We start from the raw sequence: 20,998 nt of genomic DNA, 5'->3' as shown, positions 1-20,998 counted from the left end.
GACTTTTCATAGTCATGTCTCTCTTTCCCTCTGCTCTACCTTAGCACTAAACAATAATCTCCCTTCCCCTAAAGAACACAAGGTGCTGGAGTAATTCAACGTGTCTGACAGCAACCCTGGAGAGCTTGGCCAGGTGACGTTTCGGCTCAGGGGTGATCTTACACAAAACATCATCAATCCATGTTCTCCAGGGATTCTGCCTGACCGCTGAGTTACTCCAGCACTTTGTGTCCTTTTGTGTATTAGCCAGCATCTGCAGTACTTTGTTTCTGCAATCTCTCGTCCCCTCCTTTTCAGATGTGGATGTATCTTTGCTGCATTGAAAGAAAATCTCATTATCACAACATCTTTCAAACCATCTCCTCACAAGTAGCAGCTCAGACACTGCAACCCTACAGTACATACAATGCCATACAACTGTGTTCAAATAGTGAACTAGGAGTTAGTGGATGGGTGGAGAAATTGAACACTTTTAATGACAGTTAACAGAGGAAATGATCGACAGCTAACTCTGCCATTGGGAGGCAACTGTTTATTTAAAGGGCTCAGTCCTCACAATAAGGGATGTGACATAACCAGGAGAGCTCTGAAGGCAAAGGGAACTGCAGATGCTGGAATCTTGTGCAAAACACAAAGTGCTGGAATAAGTTAGTGGATGAGCGAATGGATAATCAACGTTTCTGGTCGGGACCCATCTTCGGACTAGTAGGTGGGAGAAAGCTGGAAAAGAGGGGAGGACAGGACAAAGCCTGGCAAGTGATAGGTGGATACAGGCGAGAGGGGGAGGATTAATTGGCAGATGGGTGGAGTAGGTGACAAAGGCTAAGAGAGTGAAAAGGAGATTTGCAAAAGTAGCTGCTTCAGTTGATTGTATTGTGGAGAGCGAGGGAGATTATCTCTAGATATAGCAGGATATAGATCTGATAAAGGTTGGGCAGAATATTGACAGATGGAATTTAATTCCAACTAGTGCAAGGTGAGGCATTTGGGAAGTGATGGTGTAGGGCATACAGAGTAAATGGTAGAGCAATGTTCATGAGCAGAGGACAGGACTGAAAACAGCAACGCCGATGGTGTTGAAATGGCAACACAAGTGGTGAAGAAAGCATATGGTACGCTTGCCATTATAAATCGGGGTACAAATTATAAGTGTTGTGATGTTATGCTGCAACTTTACAAAAAAACGAGTTCTGTCCAGAATAGGAGTGCAGATATTTGGAAAATAGATGCAGACTTCTCCCCCCTACTCCAATATGCCTGAAGAAGAGCCCTGACCCGAAACGTCGCTCATCCATGTCCTCCAGTGATGTTGCCTGACCACCAAAATTATTCCAGCACTTAATGTCTTTTTTTTGTAAACCTGAACCTGCAGCTCCTCGTGTCAACATATTTTATTTTAAAGCCCCACTGCAAAATCTCTGCGAAGTATGCCCACTTTGAAGTGTTCTTTTCCATCTTTCTCCCCCCACCCCTACCACAATCAGTCTGAAGAAGGGCCTGGCCCCAAATGTCACCTGTCCACGTCCTTCAGAGATGCTACCTGAGCCGCTGAGTTACTCCAGCACTTTGTGTTTTGCATTAAATGTAATTTAGTATTTGTGAATATATTGGGGGTTCCTGTAAATAAAAGGGAAGATATTTTTTGAAATTCTGTCAATGAAACTCACAACCCCACAAATTGGCGATCAGTCTGTTTATAATGTGTCGGAAGGATGGGTGATATTCCTAGTCTGAAGAAGGGTCTCCACCCGAAACGTCACCCATTCCTTCTCTCCAGAGATGTGCTTGAGTTACTCCAGCTTGTTGTGTCTATCTTCGGGTTAAACCAGCGTCTGTAGTTCTTTACTACATGAATGGGTAACGTTACGGGTCTTCTTCAGAGTCCCGCTGAGTGAATCCAGCATTTAGTGTCTATCACCTGTTTATAATGTTGTAATTCATCATCAAACTGCAGGATCATCACCAGCGTTTAAATAGAATTGCAGCAGATTTTGTGCTTGCAAAGCAAATAGGAAACATCAGACTCCGACCTTCCTGCCGTAGGTGGCGATACTTCAGGAGAAATGAAGTTCTACTTTTGGCATTCTGCATTTCTTAGATGGTTGTTGGTAAGTGTTCTTCCAATCACTATCTTGCAACGTAAAAGCAACCAATAATAATGCTGCCTGTCGCGCTGAGTTACTTCAGCATTTTGTGTCTATAATCAGAAAGATAGGTTTGGTGTCAACATGCTTGGTGTAAATCAAAGATAAATGGTCTGTCTTACAGTTCTTGTCTTCAGTGGGCAATGTTTATCTCAGCATATTAAACCCATTCAGTTGTAATTTTGCTTCCCCGTGTATATTATATATTGAATTCTCACCGTTTTACCGACTTGGTGTTTTTCTCTGCAATTCAAATGTGATGCATTCGCTTGCCGATGAAATCAAGGCTTTTTCAAAGACGTCGCTGAGGAAACAGAGCACAAGAGTAACCACTATAACTGGAAGAAGACTCATCGAAACACTGAGAGACGCTCGAGTCCAGATCGTAGAAGATGCACAACAAACGGATGGAGCCTGCGGGTATGTCCAGGACACCAGTCTTGATCTGCAAGTCGGTGTTATTGAACCTTGGGTTTTGTTGGGTGAGTGAAATATAACTGCAATGACCTAACCACCCAGTACAGATTACTGCACTACTTTTACGGATTGCAAGATCGCTATGTATATTTGATTGCTGAAAGAGGGCAAACTAAACGTGTACTTTATTACCTTGCTATTTAAACGTTTGCCCGTCCTTTCACCCTCTAAAAACGACCCGAAACGTCACCTATCCATGTTCTTCAGAGATGCTGCCTCACCTGCTGAGTTACTCCAGCACTTTGTATCCGTTTGTGTGTTAATCAGCATCTGTAGTTGTTTGTTTCTACATTTTAACACATTCATAAGTTGTCTTTTAACCTACATGTTTTTGTTTAGTGGTCAAGTTATTATGCTGTTGAGAAATAATAATAGTTACGCTTTTATCTAAAGTTAAGAAAGCAGTTTTTTGATAATGTTTCCATATTAAATGGGCAACACACAATTGTTTCTGCAAGCTGCTCTACTTATTACATCGCGTGGACTCTGTATATTTAAATTACTCCACTGTTCCCCAATACATGCGGTTTGTTTGCAAAACAATGAGTTTGGCTGGTTTTCCTTTTACTTCTTAGAATGCTATATATTCACAATTAAAATAATTGATTTTTTAATGTATTACCATAAGAGACACGGTTTGGGGGATAAGTTCTCAAAATCTGCAGATAAGATATTCTTTGGATAAACTTTGCAGAAATTAGCCTCTAATTTTGAACCTTTGGTTCTGAACACTTCAAATTCTGATACCAACAGAATAGTTTTAAGTTCTCACATTGGTATCAGAATTTGGAATGTTCCCATGTTTTTACTCCAAAAGATATTTATTTAAAAGGAAATGGTTATATGTGTATTTAGCACAATCAACATTTGGAGATAATTATGAATTTTTATGCCATTTATGGTACTGCCACCATTTTCATTTGAATATACTTTCAGCACTTGCATTGATGGACATTGTGCTGATAGACATTCTACCTGGCCCTTCGTTCTATTGGCGTTAAGTGCTTTCAATGCATATAATTACAAGGGTGAAAACTGCTCTCCCATCCATTCATTCTGGCATTGTTACTTATTAAGACAAGATAGACACAAAATGCCGGAGTAACAGCGGGACAGGAAACATCTCTGGAGAGAAGGAATGTGATGTTTTGGGTCAAGACCCTTCTTCAGTCTGAACTCGACCTGAAACATCACCCATTCCTTCTCTCCAAAGATGCTGCCTGTCCCGCTGTGTTATTCCAACCTTTTGAGTCTATCTTCGGTGTAAACCAGCATCCGCTGTTCCTTCTTACTTATTAAACCAATTAATTTTGAAAATGTTTAAGTAGTCCATTTAAGCTGGATTCAATCTTTGCTGGAATACTTTATTACTAAGTCAGCCACTGTGAGTTGCATTTCTAACCTCAATCCAGGATTTACAAATTTTGGAAGATTGCTGACAATTTTTGTTCTTGTGTCTCTTCCAGCTTCACAAGATGTGGCCCATGATTATGAGAAATTAAAAGATCATAAGGTAAAAATAAATGTATATTCTTCTTTAAAATTAAATAACACAGCAGAGTGGTAATTAGACTTGGACGTGCATATATTTACCTGGGAGCACCAGGCTCAATTGCTGTGGGGAAGCAGTGGCTGTTACAGATGTGAAAACAGAGGTTAAAATTGTTACTGAGCTTTTCGGTCATATCTTCAAGCATCCAATTCAGTGCCACAGCAGTGCCACCGCAATAGCTTATGCATTGCTTCAGCTCAACTTAGTTTAGAGATACAGCATGGAAACAGGCCCTCCAGCCAACTGAGTCCACGCCAGCCAGTTTTATGTTACCCCACTCCTTACACATGAGGGGCAATGTTTGTTGCTCTAGTTTGTATTATTTGTTGATCACACACACCCTCCACCTCACACAGACACTCACATACAGACTCTCTCTCTCTCTCTCTCTCACACACACACACACACACACACACACACACACACACACACACTGACACACACACACACACATTCACACACACTCAGACTCATTCACATATATACACACACACACACACACTCATTCACACACACACACACACCACACACGCTCATTCACTCACACATATTCACCCAATACTAAAATGCCAAGTAACTTCAGAACGTGTTGAATATACAGTGTGTAAAACAAATGTTTAAAGCCTCCTGTAGAGGCTGCTGGTACTGAAGCAAAAACGTGCTTTAAATAACATGCAACAAACACACTCACCATAGACAGAGCAGTCAGCTCTCTTGAATTATTCAACGGCGCCTGCACCCGGTGCCATCTTGACGTCATCCTCTCGCTACTTGCCACGAACCAGAAATGATGCACTCAGCGCCAGCATGATGCTAACCGGAAATGACGTCATCAGCGCCATCTTGCAACTAAGCGAAAATCACAGAATGAGCGCCAATTTTGAAATTAAACACAGTGCTGATCTAATAAAATGTTTATTCATGCTTTATCCATCCGAAAACTGTTGCAAGCAAGCCCTTTAAAAGCCAACCCAATTGGGCAAAAACACTTTGCAAGCCAACACAACACATTTGCTGAAAGCCCTTTAAAAAGCCAAAAAGCCAATTGGGCAAACACTTTACAAGCAACAAACACATTTTCTGAAAACCATATCCCGGGGACTCGCTGTGGAGTAGACGTGCGTTCAGTGTTATTCGCATGTCAGAGAGCCGTGACCCTCTTGCTCCCTCCGTCTGGCAGAAACTGAGTGAGCCATGACACTTCCGGATTTTATAGTCCCTCTCACCTGCCGCCAGCGGGGGCAGCAGAGAGAATGGTGACATTTTTTAAAACATTAATATCTCTCTGATTGTTCATCGATGGGAAAAATCCTCCGGTCCAGTCCAGCGGAGGGGGGCTCTGAGCGAGGTGGCCAAAAATTACGGCTGTAAATGGCGGCGTTCTCTCGGAAATCACAGCACAGTAAGTCAAAAGCGGTCAAGATCTTACTTTTAGTAATATAGATGTCATATTAAACAATTTGAATCCTGGATCTGTGCTGAAGAGAGATTTTAGCAGTTGGCGTTTCTGTCTGGTCTCATTGATGTTAAGGGATGATGAGACAGGACTTAGGCATCTCGTGGCTGTAAGTTATAGTTGGTCCCAAGGAAATTAAAAGTGTTTAATTTCAAAAGTTAAAAGCAACTCTGGAGAAAAGGAATAGGTGACGTTTTGGGTTGAGACCGTTCTTATCGAGGCCTGCTGCTCCTTCCTGCAGTTCAGTACCTGTACTGTATCATGGTCATCCATGACTTTTTTATCCCCTGCATTACACGTATGGCCCTTTTTATCTGGACCCCAGATGACTTGTCAATTGCTTACCATCTGCCAATCCTATTTCTTCCTTGTTATAGTTCCCACCATCAGATGGTTATTAACAGCACAGAAACAACCAAACCTTCTACCGTCTTTCCACCATTAAGTGTGAGATTTGCAGTTGCAGACTGCACAAACTAGGACTTGACTGATCTTGTCACCAGCACCTAATTTGTTTGGACCATGTTGAGTACTATTGGACTTTCTTTTTGTGATTAAATTCCCTTTTTCCATCAAAATCTCACCTAAGGTAAAGAACTTTTTTTTTCTCCCGTTTGTGTTGTGGGCAGATCCATAATTCTGAATTGTGCCGGTTCGCTCTCTGTTCGATCTTCAGTAACGATACCCGCTTCCTTTGCTGAGACTTTACAAGGAGCAGATTGGAGCAGATTGCTGGTTTCTGTGTTTTCCCTCTGATGGTGTGGCCTCTAAATAACCCATCATGTGGGTGAGTGGTAAGAGGATAATTGGCTTCTGTAAATTACCTATGGTGTGAGCGAGTAGTAAAAGGATTAGAGAGATGATTCGGATGTGAGAGGATAAAAATGGGATTAGCGTAAAACGGGTGAAGTTGGGAGTTTTATGATCAGATGCTTATGATCAGTGTGCTGCAGGGCATGAATCTATGCTGTATTGTAACATAAAAAGATGTTTTATACATACGTGTCTAATCAAATAGTCTGAAAGTGGTTTAGAAGCACCTTTCTTAATAAAGGAAGACTTGAAGCCAGTGGCAAATTCAATGATGTACATCATCCAGCGTTCAGAGCAGCTTGGATATAATCCTTGAACCTCTCAGTTGACTTTAGACTTTAGAGATACAACACGGAAACAGGCCCTTCCTAGACTCTTAACATTACAGAATGGCTCGATAGACATTAGACTTTAGATACAGAGTGGAAACAGGTCCTTTGACCCACTGAGTCTGTGCCGGCCAACGATCACCGCGTACGCCAGGACTATCCTACACACTAGGGACCATTTACAAATTAATTGAAGCCAATTAATCTGCAAACCTGTATTGTCTTTGGGGTGTGAGAGGAAACCGGACCACCTGGAGGAAACTCACGTGGTCATAGGGAGAATGCCTACTATGTTCTGTGTGCTGAAGCAAAGCAAGAATTTCATTGTCCTATCAGGGACACATGACAATAAACTCACTTGAACTTGAACTTGAATTAGTACAAACCCCGAACAGGCAGCACCCGTAGTCAGGATCGAACCCGGGTCTCTGGCACTGCAAGGCAGCAGCTCTACCACTGTGCCGCCTGTGCCTGTATGTACAGGTGGAACTTAAATGTGAAACTGAAAAACTCTGTTTTCTTTCTCAGATTTCTCACATCCTGAATGTTGGCTATGGAATAGAAAATATCTTTCCCCGTGAGTTTGATTATAAAAACATTAATATATTGGACCTCCCTAACACTGCCATCACCTCGTACTTTCAAGAATGTTTTGACTTTATTGACCAAGCAAGAACGCAGGTAAGATGTGCTGGTAGTGTGGAAGTGAATTAATTCCTTTCAATTAAACAAAAGGAAAATTTCACATTAAACTGGTGGATCTATTAATAAAATAGTTTTACCTGATGTGCATGGAATGAATAATTTATTCTTTTTTCCACTGAACTCCTACTTTGTTTTCCTGTGACAAAGGAATGTATACACGAAGAAATCGACTCCGCACACATACCAATGATCAACTGTTTTTATTATTTATTACTGAAGACCTGCGTGAAAGACTATCCCACTAGTAGTTCTTTTATGGTTTCCTTATCTGGCTTTGGGTATCATGACTGGCAACGTGAAACTACTTGTAATGAGTCTGATCATTCAAACCCAAAACCGTTGAGCAGTTTTAAAACTGCATCAAAAATTAGAAATTACACTCATTCAGTAGTGAGACCACACAGGAAATTATAAAATTCAATAAAACCATGCTTTCCACCTGTTTTAGTTTGTTTTAGAGATACAGCATGCAAACAGGCCATTCCACACTGTGTCCATGCCGACTATTGATCACCTGTTGACACTAGTTTTGTGATACAAAATGGAGACAGGCTCTTTGGCCCACCGTTTCCATGCCGACCGATAATCACCCGTTCACACTAGATTACGAAATCTCACTTTTGCATCCACTCCCAACAAAGTAGGGGCAATTTAGAGGCTAATAAACCTACAAACCCACACGTGCTTGGATTGTGGGAGGAAACCGGGGCACCCAGAGGAAATCCATGCGGTTACAGGGGGAATATGTACATTTCCTGCGGACAGCATCCAAGGTCAGGATTGAACCTGGTGCTGTGAGACAGCAGCTCCACCACTGTGCTGTCTTTTCACTTGTTAATTTTCTTTGTGATATTCTGCTTATTTTTCCTATTATGCGACATAAATTATTAGGTGGTGTAATGGGTAAGATTTCCTTTGCATTGGCTGGGTAAGTATTGAACTGCAGATGATGTGGGACATGAGAAAAAATTGCAGGTGGACTTTAGGGTTGTTCTTTCGAGGGGATATCGTCAGTTGAGCAGTGCATCCTGAGCCACTGTTAAAGGAGAAGATTTTGTTAAAGGAGAAGACGGTATAAAAAAAACAGTGGACAAAATAGTGTTGAGATTATTGACAGTCGAAAGCATTCAGCTATTTATTCTGAAATAGTCCTGGACAATTTATCTTTACGGTCTAGGGTACTGTCACAAGCAAATCACTTCTTGCATTCAGCATCGGGTCAGACCTGCTATGGGGTTTTTGAAGCACAATTGATTTCAATGGAGATTATAGAGCAAAGTTTAAGAAGCAGAGGTTAAGGTTATATGCCTTTGCTGTAATATTTACATTAATTATCATCTTCCATAAGTTGTTCTCTGAACAGCTGAGGAAGTTTAATGGAGACCATGCCGTCACTTGTAGGGAGCATGTGGATCCATTACTGCACCAGTGATGGTGTTAAAGCTGGGAGATGGTGGGGCTGGAGTGCCAGGTTCCCATCAAGTACTTACAAATTTGTAATGCATGACAAGCTGGTGTGTCTGAGGAAAGATGTCGACCCGAAATATCACCTATCCGTGTTCTCCAGAGACGCTGTCTGACCTTCTGAGTTACTCCAGCACTTTGGGCCTTTTTATAGATGTGATGGGGCTCGTCAGCCTGGGAAGGCAGTCCATCTAGAAGAGGGATAACTCTGATTTAAATCCTCCACTGCCTTGTGGCCATATCCAGTCATGGAAAAGGCTCCTGGAGTAAACCTCCAAGAAAATCCGGAGCCTCTACGGCAGTTTGTTGTTGTCTGCAACCTCGCGCTGGCAGCTCCTGCGAAGGAGCTGGTGCCAAACTGTAACGGCCCTGCTGTTCCTTTGGGCCTATCAGCAATGTGGAGAGGGGGGGACGTGCTGCATTGGCAACAGCCTGTCCTCCATATGACATTGCCCAGGCTTGCATCCGACCACACATCACCTGCAAACTAGGATGCATCACCCATGGTCAGTCATGATCGAGGGGGGCCTACCACTGCAATGTCATAAATACTTGTATCAGGCATCTATATAGTTTCCCTGTATTTTCTAAGTTATGCCATTAAATTCAATTGAAGAATCTGTCCCAGATATTTATGTTTAAAAGGATAAAAGAGTCAGTGTACGGAAACGGAATATTAAAACAGTTTTGATGTTGAGGATATTTTTTTTAATTATTCCAGAAATCAAATAGTGTTTTGGGTATTCATTTTGGAAAGGAATGAAGGCTACAAAATCTTAAACAGTATCTGCCTCAAAGAAGAGATAAGTGTATATTATAGGAATCTTTGTCTGTAACGTCAAAGGCTTGATATCCTAATCACAAGCAATTAGCATGCAGTTTTTTTGTTGAGGGTGCTTGGAGGTCATATAATTACAGTATCCTGTAATGAAATCTCAAAACATGGTCAATATTTAATTTAGTGTTGACATACAGGTGGTATCAATCTGTGTGTGTTTTGTGATGCACAAAAATGAAGACTGTCAGTTCACATTTGTTGCTTGAGTATTGCATTGTGTTAAGAATTGGCACTGAATCTTTCAATATCTGGTAGATACATTGGGGAGGGGAAGGGTTTAGGGGGAAATAAATTTGAAATGCTGAATATCAAGCACATGACAAGAAAAAAAAATTGTCCTATATTTTATGTAAAATGTTTTTGTTGTAATTTAACCGAGAATGAATTAATCGACATTCAATCATATAAAATGCAAAAATGTTCTGTGTTTGCTATCTTCCTCTTAAGAATGGAGTGGTGTTGGTTCACTGCAATGCTGGAGTGTCACGCTCAGCATCCATAGTGATAGGCTATCTCATGCAGCTACACGGACTCGACTTCAAAGATGCTTTCTCAGTCGTGAAGAATGCAAGGCAAGTTATCAGTCCCAACCCTGGATTTGTGGAGCAATTAAAGAATTACCAGCCAAAGAAATGAATAATGGCTCTGAATAACAAGGATTGAATTTCGTGAGTGCTATGCCGTTAATGTGATTACACATTTTAAATCCGATAATGTCGTTTTTATTGTGAATGTTTCCAATATTAATATTGTGTAAATATTTAAAAGAAAATAATTGTAATTGTGGTTTGTACGTTGATAATTTGCAAATTACAAAAAACTAAATGTGTGTATTGTGCTCAGTTAAAGGAAGCTGCATTGTTTTATAAAATGAGCAAGACTGTATATTCAGTTTATTGATATAAATCAAAATACTATGTAGAAATCTATTTGCGTCATTTTGGATCAATAAATCAAACTATTTGTATTTGTAAAACCATGTTTACTTGATGTGCAATGGTTAATATTTATGATAACAGATATTCTACAGGTGAAACGCATAAAAAAAAGAATATTTTGTTGGTGCTAAGAAATTGTATACAATTAGTTTTAAAGTAGAAATGGTTAAAGAAGGAATTTTTGTTCCAATCTATTTACCTGCCATTATAAATCACTAATGATAAAATATTTGATTTTAAAGGCAGGTTCCACCTAGTATTTCAGCATATTTGTTTGCCATTGTTTCCCTAATGGATTCAAAATCCTCATATACCAGGAAAATTTAAACTTTGCAAAAAAAAAACCATTCAAATTTAATTCTCTTTAATGAATATACCCTGGAGCATTTTGATTAAAATGTACAAAAATGCAATTAAATTATCATTGTGTAAGCAATAAAATATCGGGTTATTAAATTTAGTTTAAGGTGTCCTTTTCGGTTGTTAGAACCTCCCTACTAGGGATATATTTTTCTTCAAAAGCAGTTCTTTGGTGCGGCAAATATCGCAAGTGTAAATAATCTCGACGATCAAGTAATCAAATCTACAGCTCTTTCTAATTTTCACCAGATTCATAACAAAAGTACCTTCCTAACAATAACATCCCAACTCAGTCCACACAATACATTATAACTGCTGTAGATGTCGGTTCCGAGGAGTGGGAAATGCAAAAGGTTGGTTGCAGGAGGCACTCCCGGGACTCGAGGATGTCCGGGCAAGGAGTGGGGCGTCGGTCCGTGTGCTGATCCGATCAAAGAAGGAGGAAACCCTGCAGGAGCCTGGGGCTTACCTGGATTGTGAATTATTTCAGTAGACCGAGTGTGAAGGTGGACCAGACTACAGAAATGGTGCAAAAACATGGCGACACGTGCATGTGTAAATATGCTAAAAAAAAATCACTGCGCTGTTGCATATATGGCATACAAAGCACCATTCAAGATCTGTTAACAGTAATCACTAACAGACTATAGATATTTTATATCTCCTAGAGCACGGAGTTCTGGAAGTAGCGAGCATAGGGTTTAAAGTGAGAGAGGAGAAATTTGAAGGAGACCCGAGGCATCGGTTTTTCACACAGGGAGTGGTGGTGAGCTGCTAGAGGAAGTGGCGGAGGCAGGTATGATACTATGTTTAAAGGCATTTGGACATGTACTTAGACAGGAAAGGAGAGAGGGATCCTGGCCTAATGCAGTCAAATGGAATTAGTGTAGATACGCATCATGGTAGGCATGGGTAAGAAACATAGAAAATAGGTGCAGGAGTAGGCCATTCGGCCCTTCGAGCCTGAATTGAATTGAATTGAATTTCCTTTATTGTCATTCAGACCTTACGGTCTGCACCGCCATTCAATATGATCATGGCTGATCATCCAACTCAGTATCCTGTTCCTGCCTTCTCACCATACCCCCTGATCCCTTTAGCCACAAGGGCCATATCTAACTCCCTCTTAAATATAGCCAATGAACTGGCCTCAACTACCTTCTGCGGCAGAGAATTCCAGAGATTCACCACTCTCTGTGTGAAAAAAGTTTTCCTCATCTCGGTCCTAAAAGATTTTCCCTTTATCCTAAGGTGGGTATTGAACCTATTTCTGTGATTCAATGATTCTAATTGTAACGGTTACAATTTGATAAAAGCAATGTGGCACACGGAATTCCATAGAGGGAAATTGAAGAGCTCACTTTACACCAGGAAATACTTTTTGCGGAAAGATTTTATTAAAAGTTAGAACCTGTGCATTTGATATAGATTATTGTTTAAAAAAGACCAAATTGTCTTTATCTAGGTAACAAACTTATACAAATGACCTGGCAACTATTGTCCATTTTGGTCCCAGCAAATATGCATCGATGTTCCTGCCATTTAATCAGCGGCCCATCTGTAGTTGTAGCACATTTAGAATCATCTTCTGTATATGAGGCTTCTTGTTAGAACATTTATCTTTGTTGAGGAATAAACTTTATAATTCAATTTTTTAATATTAAAAAATATGCATTGAACCATATAACAATTACAGCACGGAAACAGGCCATCTCGACCCTTCTAGTCCGTGCCGAACATGTACTCTCCCCTAGTCCCATATACCTGCGCTCAGACCATAACCCTCCATTCCTTTCCCGTCCATATAACTATCCAATTTATTTTTAAATGATAATAACGAACCTGCCTCCACCGCCTTCACTGGAAGCTCATTCCACACAGCTACCACTCTCTGAGTAAAGAAGTTCCCCCTCATGTTACCCCTAAACTTCAGTCCCTTAATTCTCAAGTCATGTCCCCTTGTTTGAATCTTCCCTACTCAGTGGGAAAAGCTTATCCACTTCTGGGGAAAAAAAGTAAAAAACAAAACAATTTTCCACATGTGCTGCATTTTTATCAAGTTGAACTGGAGTTAAAGGTAGAAGAAAAGACTGCTGATCAGGTGCCATGCTGTTACTGCAACTGACCTAATACTTTCACCTCCTATTTCAGTGAGTAGCCAACATTTAGGTTCAAATGTACTTTATTTGTCACGTGGTCTGACGTACAGTGAAATTCATTTTGAATACAGTTCAGTACAAGTATCACAAGTACATCTAAAGTAAGCATCTCCGATACAGTTTGTGTGTGTGTAGCAGTAGTGCACAGAGACAGTATACAGGCTTGCGAGTTTGGTGCCATTTACAAGAAGTTTGGATGACAATCCTGTACGCAAGAGATAGTCTTAATTTTATGTGATAACATACAGTAGGTACACCATAATACAGATCCTTTGGCTTGCAATATCAGTGCAGAACTTAATGCTAAGAGTATGACTTATCTACTTGCACATGCCATATCCCTTCATTCTCTGCATATCTCTATGCTTATCCAAGTCTTAAATGCCACTAATGGATCTGCTTCAACCACCTGCGTTCCAGGCACTCGCCACCCTCTGTGTAAAAAATAAATGCATCTGATTAATGCACTGATCTTACTTAAACAACACAAATGTGAACAATGACATTGGATTTCAGTCAAATTAAAATTTAAACCAGTATAGCTCTTTACAGAGACAACAATGTTAACACTAACACTGTTGATTTATTCACCTCTTTTCAAAAGGAGGGGTGAACGGAAGCCTGCTGTAAAATTAGATATTTTGCAGGAAAATGTGTAGCAATAGTTTAAGGGTGTTCCTCAGATTTGTCTTTTCCTGTTTCCTTGGCAGTCAGCAACCACTGATTCCAACACTGCTATTTTATTTGTTATATGTTCAATTGATTTCTCCATGGAATAACATCTTGTGCATTTTGTAAAAAGGACCAGCAAATGAAAGATAACTAGATTTATGGGAATCCTTGTGGACGCAAACTGAAATAGAAGTAAATATCTGCATTTATCTGATGTACATTTGTTAGAAGATACTCTGAATCACTAGAGAACCAGGGAAAGACACAATATGCTGGAAAATCTCAGCAGGTCGGGCAGTATCACTGGAGAATTGTGGTCCTGACCTGAAAGGTCACCTATTCCTGTTCTCTAGGGATGCTGCTAAGTTAAACCTGCATTTTTTGTTTTTTTTAATTTCTTTAGCAGTTCTTCTTTAGTTCATTACTTTGATTCAGTCTATACATTTAATTATTTATACATAACTAAAACTCTGATCTTGTTATCTTCGGGCTTGGCGGTACACAAAAACGGTACACAATAGCGCTACGATTTTCGGCAGCTTACTCACCGTTCTTCTGCGCTGTGATTGCACCAAGTTTTGTTCCGATCGGTGGAAGCTGTTAAGAGTTATCGAGGTTTAGAAATCGTAAAAACCGCGCGAGCGCAGATCGATTGCCTCTTCTGCCATCCAGCAGCGCGTGGATTGGTCCCTTCTACTGTCACTCCGCGGGACAGTCCGCCCCTTCCTCCACCATCGCGTCTTTACTGCAGCTGCGGGAGGCTCTGGATGGCTGGCGGAGGTCTCCAACCGGACACAATTTTCGGAGGGAGGGACCGGAAACGGCCCGACCCGGCCCAGCTCAGAGTCGGAGATGGCCCCGATGCTGCCAAATGGAAAGCGGAGACTCTGATCCGGTCGGAGAACGACCAGCGGCCAGCGCCCGCTGTGAGTCTCCATCGCACCGCCAACCCCTTCCGCTCTGGTCCCCCTCGCTGGCTCCTAACCCCCCCTCCCTATGATACTGCACTCTCCCCCAGATTCAGGGACAGTTTCTTCCCAGCTGTTATCAGGCAACTGAATTATCCTGCCACAACCAGAGAGCAGTGCTAAATTACTATCTCCCTCTTTGATGACCCTCGGATAATCCTTGACTGGACTTTGCTGGATTTACCTTGCACTAAATGTCATTCCTTTATTATGTACCTGTATCTATACACTGTAAATGGATAAATTGTAATCATGTATTGTCTTTCTACTGACTGGTTAGCACGCAACAAAAAGCTTTCACTGTACCTCGGTACACGTGACAATAAACTAAACTGAAATGGAACTAACAGAGTGTTGCTGGTTGTATATCAAATAGTGTTATCACATCCACTTTTTGTACATAGCATAATTGTCACTCATGTGGCCATCTTGAGTGATAGAATGCTTCTGCTGTTTGAGAGTCTTTCCCACCTGTCTCAGCCCCTCTACATGTTGTAATCCACAGAGGCTTTGCATTGGCTGCACAGAGCTTCAGTGTACCCCTCAGCACTCACCACTGCAGCCTGGAATGTGCCAGTCATAACATTCCCTTACACAAGTTCCACTGTGTTCGAAGACCTCCAAGGTTCGGGAAGACCGAAACTTTCACCCAGTTGATTATCTTTCAGCTGCACCTGATGACTGTCTCTGTGAGCATCTCTGGGAACAGCCTTTAAATCAGAGAGTCCTCTGATTGGGAAACCTCATACCAATGATTGTCTACAACACAACATTGGATGGCAAACACGATGCTGATACTAAGCAAATCAAAGTAGTTGGTTAAAGCCATGCTTCCTGTTTCATACATGATGATTAGGTCACAATCACGTTAGGTCACAGCAATATTCATCACTGCTAGGGATCCACTGAAGTAATGTCTGATTTGAACTTTTAAATCCAATATGTACACATTCTGAAAATTAACACTACAACAATCAAACATTTCAAATAAATCAGCAGAGCAGGTCAGTCAGCACCATTATTCAATATTTGTTTTCTGTCCTTCATTATAAATGAACACTGAAAGGTACACAGCAATAAAGTAATACAAATTGAAACAAACAAATTCTAGACAATTATATAAACGCTACATTAATTACCTGCTCTACAGAAAGGCTAAATTCAATGCGAAATACAATTATCATTTCAGTGTGTGGTTGCATCATCATGTTGAAATATAATGTCAAAACATCTTTAAGTGTGTTTGATAAAGAATAACAATGGTATATAGTCACTATAGTTTATGTCATTTTCCTGGGCATTGTGGCTCAAAGTGACTATTGAATAAAACGGAGTACTAATTTCAGACTTTCTGTATTCGAACCTCAAGTGTCAAGATGACCCTCGCTTCAGTTCTGGTGGCATTTCTTTTAGCTAGTTAAAAAATGAAATCATGAAACATATTTTAACAAAGGCTCGTATCTCCCAAAAAGTTCTGAATAATGGGTAGAGACTTTAACGGCTGAAACTGAGGAGTTTTTTCTGCTGTCATAAGATAGAGGAACAAAGGGGTAATGAGTGAAGTTTAGATGTGGATTGCCTGTTCACTCAATGAATGGTGGAACAGCTGTGGTGACAAGAGTCAAGAGTGTTTAATTGTAAGTGTAGGAAAGGACTGCAGATGCTGGTTTAAATCGAAGGTAGACACAAAATGCTGGAGTAACTCAGCGGGACAGGCAGCATCTCTGGAGAGAAGGAATGGGTGACATTTCAGGTCGAGACGCTTCTTCAGACTGATGTCAGGGGCGAACGGGTTCTCCCACCACCCTTGCTGTCTCCGACTACATTCTACCTCTGTCCCGCCCATTCCCGACATCAGTCTAAAGAAGGGTCTCGACCCGAAACGTCACCTATTCCTTCTCTCCAGAGATGCAGCCTGTCCCACTATGTTTAATTGTTACACGTACAGCTAAGGAACAATGAAATTCAACTTGGTAGTCACAGTTTGCAGATTTCTAAACCTTCTTCTTGGTTGTTGGAGTGAAAGAATATTCCGAGGGATAGGTTATACAAGCATTTGGATGGGCAAGGGCTGATTATGAATAGTTAGCATGGTTTTGTATGTGGGAGGTCGTGTCTCACAAATTGATTGAGCTTTTTGAAGACGTGACCAAAAAGGTTGATGAGGGCAGAGCTGTAGATGTTGTATACAGGAGTGGAAATTGCCATCAAAACATGAGGGGACACAATTTCTTGGTGCCCGCACGCCCTGGAAGGCCCTGTGGACGGTAACATCGGGAATTGACCTGGTTGGTGACCGACTCCGAACTCCAGCAACAGCAGCTTCGTCCGCCCCAAATCATGGGGCTTCAATTGGCCCATTTGTGGGGGCATTCATCGACTGGCGCGGCTTAAAACCGGCCGCGGGATCTTCCATCGCCCGTCGGGGACTTCAACATCGGGAGCCTGGATGCAGCAATTTGTCAGCGGGGCGATGGAAGCTCCCGCGGCTGATTTTAAGCCGCGTCGGGCGATGTATGGCCCTGCGAACGGGTCGATTCAAGCTCCGCTCTATGGTCTTTACTCCACCAGGACGTCTCCCTCCTCCAATCACCGTGCTCTCTCAGTCGCACCCCCCTACTTGTGCCTCTGACCAACACCGCCCTCCTTCAATCATCGCGCTGAATCACCATGTCCCCCTCCCCCGCCCACTGCCTGCTAACAGATGTCTCTCTCGTCTAATCGGCGCCCTCGATCATCAGTCCCACCTCCACTATCTCACGGAAAGCGCAGATTTTTATTTCACCAAATTTCAAAATCCGGATTAAAAAACATGGGGGGATTGTCCCCCACCTCTCAAAACATGGAGGGGGCGTGTGTGCCCCGTCTCCCCCGGGATATCCGCCCATGGTTGTATACATGGATTTCAGTAAGGCATTCAACAAGGTTCCACATGGTAGGCTGCTCTGGAAGGTTAGATCTCATGGGATCCAAGGAGAGATAGCTGAATGGATATCAAATTGGCTTCATGGAACTCGAAGGAGGCAGAGGGTGATGGTGGAAGGTTGCTTCTCGAAGTGGAGGCCTGTGACTAGTGGTGTGCGTCAGGGTTTGGTGCTGGGCCCGTTACTGTTTGTCATCAACATCAATGATTTGGATGAGAACATACAAGATTAGCAAGTTTGCTGATGATACAAAAGTGGGTGGTTTTGCAGATAGTGAAGATGGTTGTGAAAAATTGCAGCAGGATCTTGATCGATTGGCCAGGTGGGCTGAGAAACGTTGATGGAATTTAATCCAGAGAAATATGAGGTGTTGCATTTTGGGATGTCTAACAAGGGCAGGACTTACACAGTGAATGGTGGGCCTCTGGGGAGTGCGGTAGAGTAGAGAGATCTAGGAGTACAGGTGTATGGTTTCTTGAAGGTTGAGTCGCAGGTAGATAAGGTGGTCAAAAAGGCTTTTGGCACATTGGCCTTCATCAGTCAGAGTATTGAATATAGAAGTTGGGAGGTCATGTTGCAGTTGTATAAGACGTTGGTGAGACCGCATTTAGAGTATCGTGTTCATTTCTGGGCACCATGTTATAGGAAAGATATTGTCAAGCTTGAAAGGGTTCAGAGAAGATTTACGGGGATGTTGCCAAGACTAGAGAGTCTGAGCTATAGGCAGAGGTTGAGTAGGCTGGGTCTCTATTCCTTATAGATGTTGGAGAAGTCCAGAACTAGGGGCCACAGTTTAAGGATAAGAGGGAAGTCTTTTAGGACCGAGATGAGAAAATCATTTTTTACACAGAGAGTGGTAAATCTGTGGAATTCTCTGCCACAGAAGGTAGTTGAGGCCAGTTCATTGGCTATATTTAAGAGGGAGTTAGATGTGGTCCTTGTGGCTAAAGGGATCAGGGGGTATGGAGAGAAGGTAGGGATGGGATACCGAGTTGGATGATTAGCCATGATCATATCGAATCGCGGGGCAGGCTCGAAGGGCCTACTCCTGCACCTATTTTCTATGTTTCTATAAGATCATGAGAGGAATAGATCGGGTACAGAATCTCTTGCCCAGAGTGGGGGAAATCGAGGACCAGAGGACATAGGTTCAAGGTGAAGGGGAAAAGATTTAATAAGAATCTAAGGGGTGACTTTTTTTACACAAAGGGTGGTGGGTGTAGGGAACAAGCTACCGGGACGTAGTTGAAGTTGAGACTATCCCAACGTTTAAGAAATAATTAGACAGGTTCATGGATAGGACAATTTTAGAGGGATGTGGACCAAATGCAGGCAGGTGAAACTAGTGTAGCTGGGACATGTTAGCCGGTGTGGGCTGAAGGGCATTTCCACACTGTATAACTGAGAGCTGGGTTGCGGTGTGGAGGGCAGGTGCAAATGCTACTGTGGGTGTGGGAATGTAGAATTGAGGAAATAATCAGATCAACCAAGATTTTTTAAACAACTAATTAAGTACCTATTTCTGCTTCTAATGTTAACTCATTTTCCCTTTCAAAAAATGTTGCTTGACCTGCTAAATATTTGCAACATTCACAACATTTTGTTATAAATAATACCTGCTTTTTGAAAGAGCTGACAGACTCGATGGGCAAAAAGGTCACTTTCTGTGTTTTATATTACATCTTGTCACACTTCACCGATTTCAATTTAGAAAATGCTGCAAATCCTGACAAACTTCCATTTCAAACGTTAATTCTCTTTTTCCACACCTGCACCCTAACCTTGAGTTTTTCCAGTATGTTTTGTTTATGGGGTCCTAGTCATGCTGCATGGCCACACAGACCCAGTTTAAAATTTCTAGAAGATAATAAGACACAAAACGCTGGAGTAACTCAGGCAACACCTGTGGAGAAAAGGAATAGGTGACATTTCGGATCTGGGGAGAGGGAAACTAATGGTATGAAAAGGTACCGAACAATCAGAGCTGGCACCGATAACCAAGATAGGTGGAGCCCACAAGAGTCAATAGTGTTTTATTGTCGTATGTCCCAGATAGAAGAAAGAAATTCTTACTTGCTGCAGCCCACATAATATGTAAACATAGTACACTGTAAACAATATGATAAACAAGAGAAAAATAAAAAAGTTCAGTGTGTATATATACACACATCACAAGTACACACACACACACATACATACATATATATATACACATATACTCAAAAAACAAACAATAGTACAGCAATAATAATAATCTATTGTAGTTCAGAGCTTATTTGAGGTCGTGGTGTTTAATCGCCTGATGACTGCAGGGAAGAAGCTGTTCCTGAACCTGGACATTACATTTTCAGGCTCCTGTACCTACTTCCAGATGGCAGCGGTGGAATCAGTGTGGCCAGGATGGTGCGGGTCCCTGATGATGCTGGCTGCCTTTTTGAGGCAGCGACTCCGAAGTTGGGGAGGTCAGAGCCGGTCATGGACTGGGCAGTGTTCACAACAAAGATCTTATAGCGGAGCTATAAAATCTTTTGTTCACAACTTTTGTGAAGTCAATTGTTGGCTTTGGAAGAGGTGATAACGAACGGATACGAACAGCATCGTTTTTTTCATTTTCGTTTTAAATCACTTGAGCAACTCTACACGAGATTGCATCACTCTTGGTTAAAAAAATGCCGATATCAGTAGGATTCCTGCCACGCCTACCTGTTTGTTGCTGTGCAGACCTGTATGATTTTGCCCATTGCTCATCTGAAGATTGCCAAAGGGGATAAAAATACGATTAGCATAAAGCTTTTGGGATAAGATACCAGCCGGGGACAAGCAGCACCAAGCGGGACGGGGAAAGCCCTACGACCTCCAGCCCTTGGAAACAAACACAGAGCAGAGTTGGGTGACGCTTGTTTTTTCCCATCGTGCAGCTCCGCGGTTGCAATTGGGAGGGGGAGATTTTTCCGCCATTTCTGAAAAACGGTGCGGAGCCTGCAGCCTCTGCTGCGGAGCCGGCGGGAGTTGAAGCAGAGGTTGCGGGCGCTGCTGCAGAGCCGACGCTCGTTGGTGTGGGGCGCTGCTGTAGATCCGGCCGGGGTTGGTGCTGTAGAGCCGGCGGGAGTCGTGCAGAGCTTGCAGGGCGCTGCTGCTGTAGAGCCGGCGGGGTAGCTGCACAGCTTGCAAGGCGCTGCTGCTGTAGAGCCGGCGGGGT

General features: G+C 42.1%; 2 protein-coding genes and 1 long non-coding RNA gene across 3 annotated transcripts in view; 2 read left to right on the top strand and 1 right to left on the bottom strand.

The window, feature by feature from the left end:
- The first annotated feature begins 2,046 nt into the window (after positions 1 to 2,046).
- On the top strand, positions 2,047 to 12,037 carry dusp19a (dual specificity phosphatase 19a). Its single transcript, XM_055637841.1, has 4 exons — positions 2,047 to 2,626; positions 4,088 to 4,134; positions 7,300 to 7,452; positions 10,226 to 12,037. Exons 1-4 carry the CDS (start codon positions 2,404 to 2,406, stop codon positions 10,412 to 10,414), a joined length of 612 nt encoding a protein of 203 aa, XP_055493816.1. The 5' UTR covers positions 2,047 to 2,403; the 3' UTR covers positions 10,415 to 12,037.
- A 1,203-nt stretch (positions 12,038 to 13,240) lies between these two features.
- LOC129698681 (uncharacterized) lies at positions 13,241 to 20,642 on the bottom strand. Its single transcript, XR_008723701.1, has 2 exons — positions 20,503 to 20,642; positions 13,241 to 13,669 (listed from the first exon to the last, which is right to left on the bottom strand). It is a non-coding gene; the product is annotated as an uncharacterized LOC129698681 (long non-coding RNA).
- Positions 20,544 to 20,998, top strand: part of nup35 (nucleoporin 35) — a 21,244-nt gene continuing 20,789 nt past the window's right edge. Inside the window, exon 1 of the mRNA XM_055637840.1 lies at positions 20,544 to 20,684. The gene's annotated coding sequence lies outside the window, so the exon portion shown is untranslated. The remainder of the gene's footprint in view (positions 20,685 to 20,998) is intronic.

The sequence above is a fragment of the Leucoraja erinacea genome, chromosome 7 (genome assembly GCF_028641065.1).
Source record: "Leucoraja erinacea ecotype New England chromosome 7, Leri_hhj_1, whole genome shotgun sequence".
Classification (NCBI taxonomy): domain Eukaryota; kingdom Metazoa; phylum Chordata; class Chondrichthyes; order Rajiformes; family Rajidae; genus Leucoraja; species Leucoraja erinaceus.
Note: the sequence above shows the minus strand (reverse complement) of the source record. Positions and strands in the feature narration are given on the sequence as shown.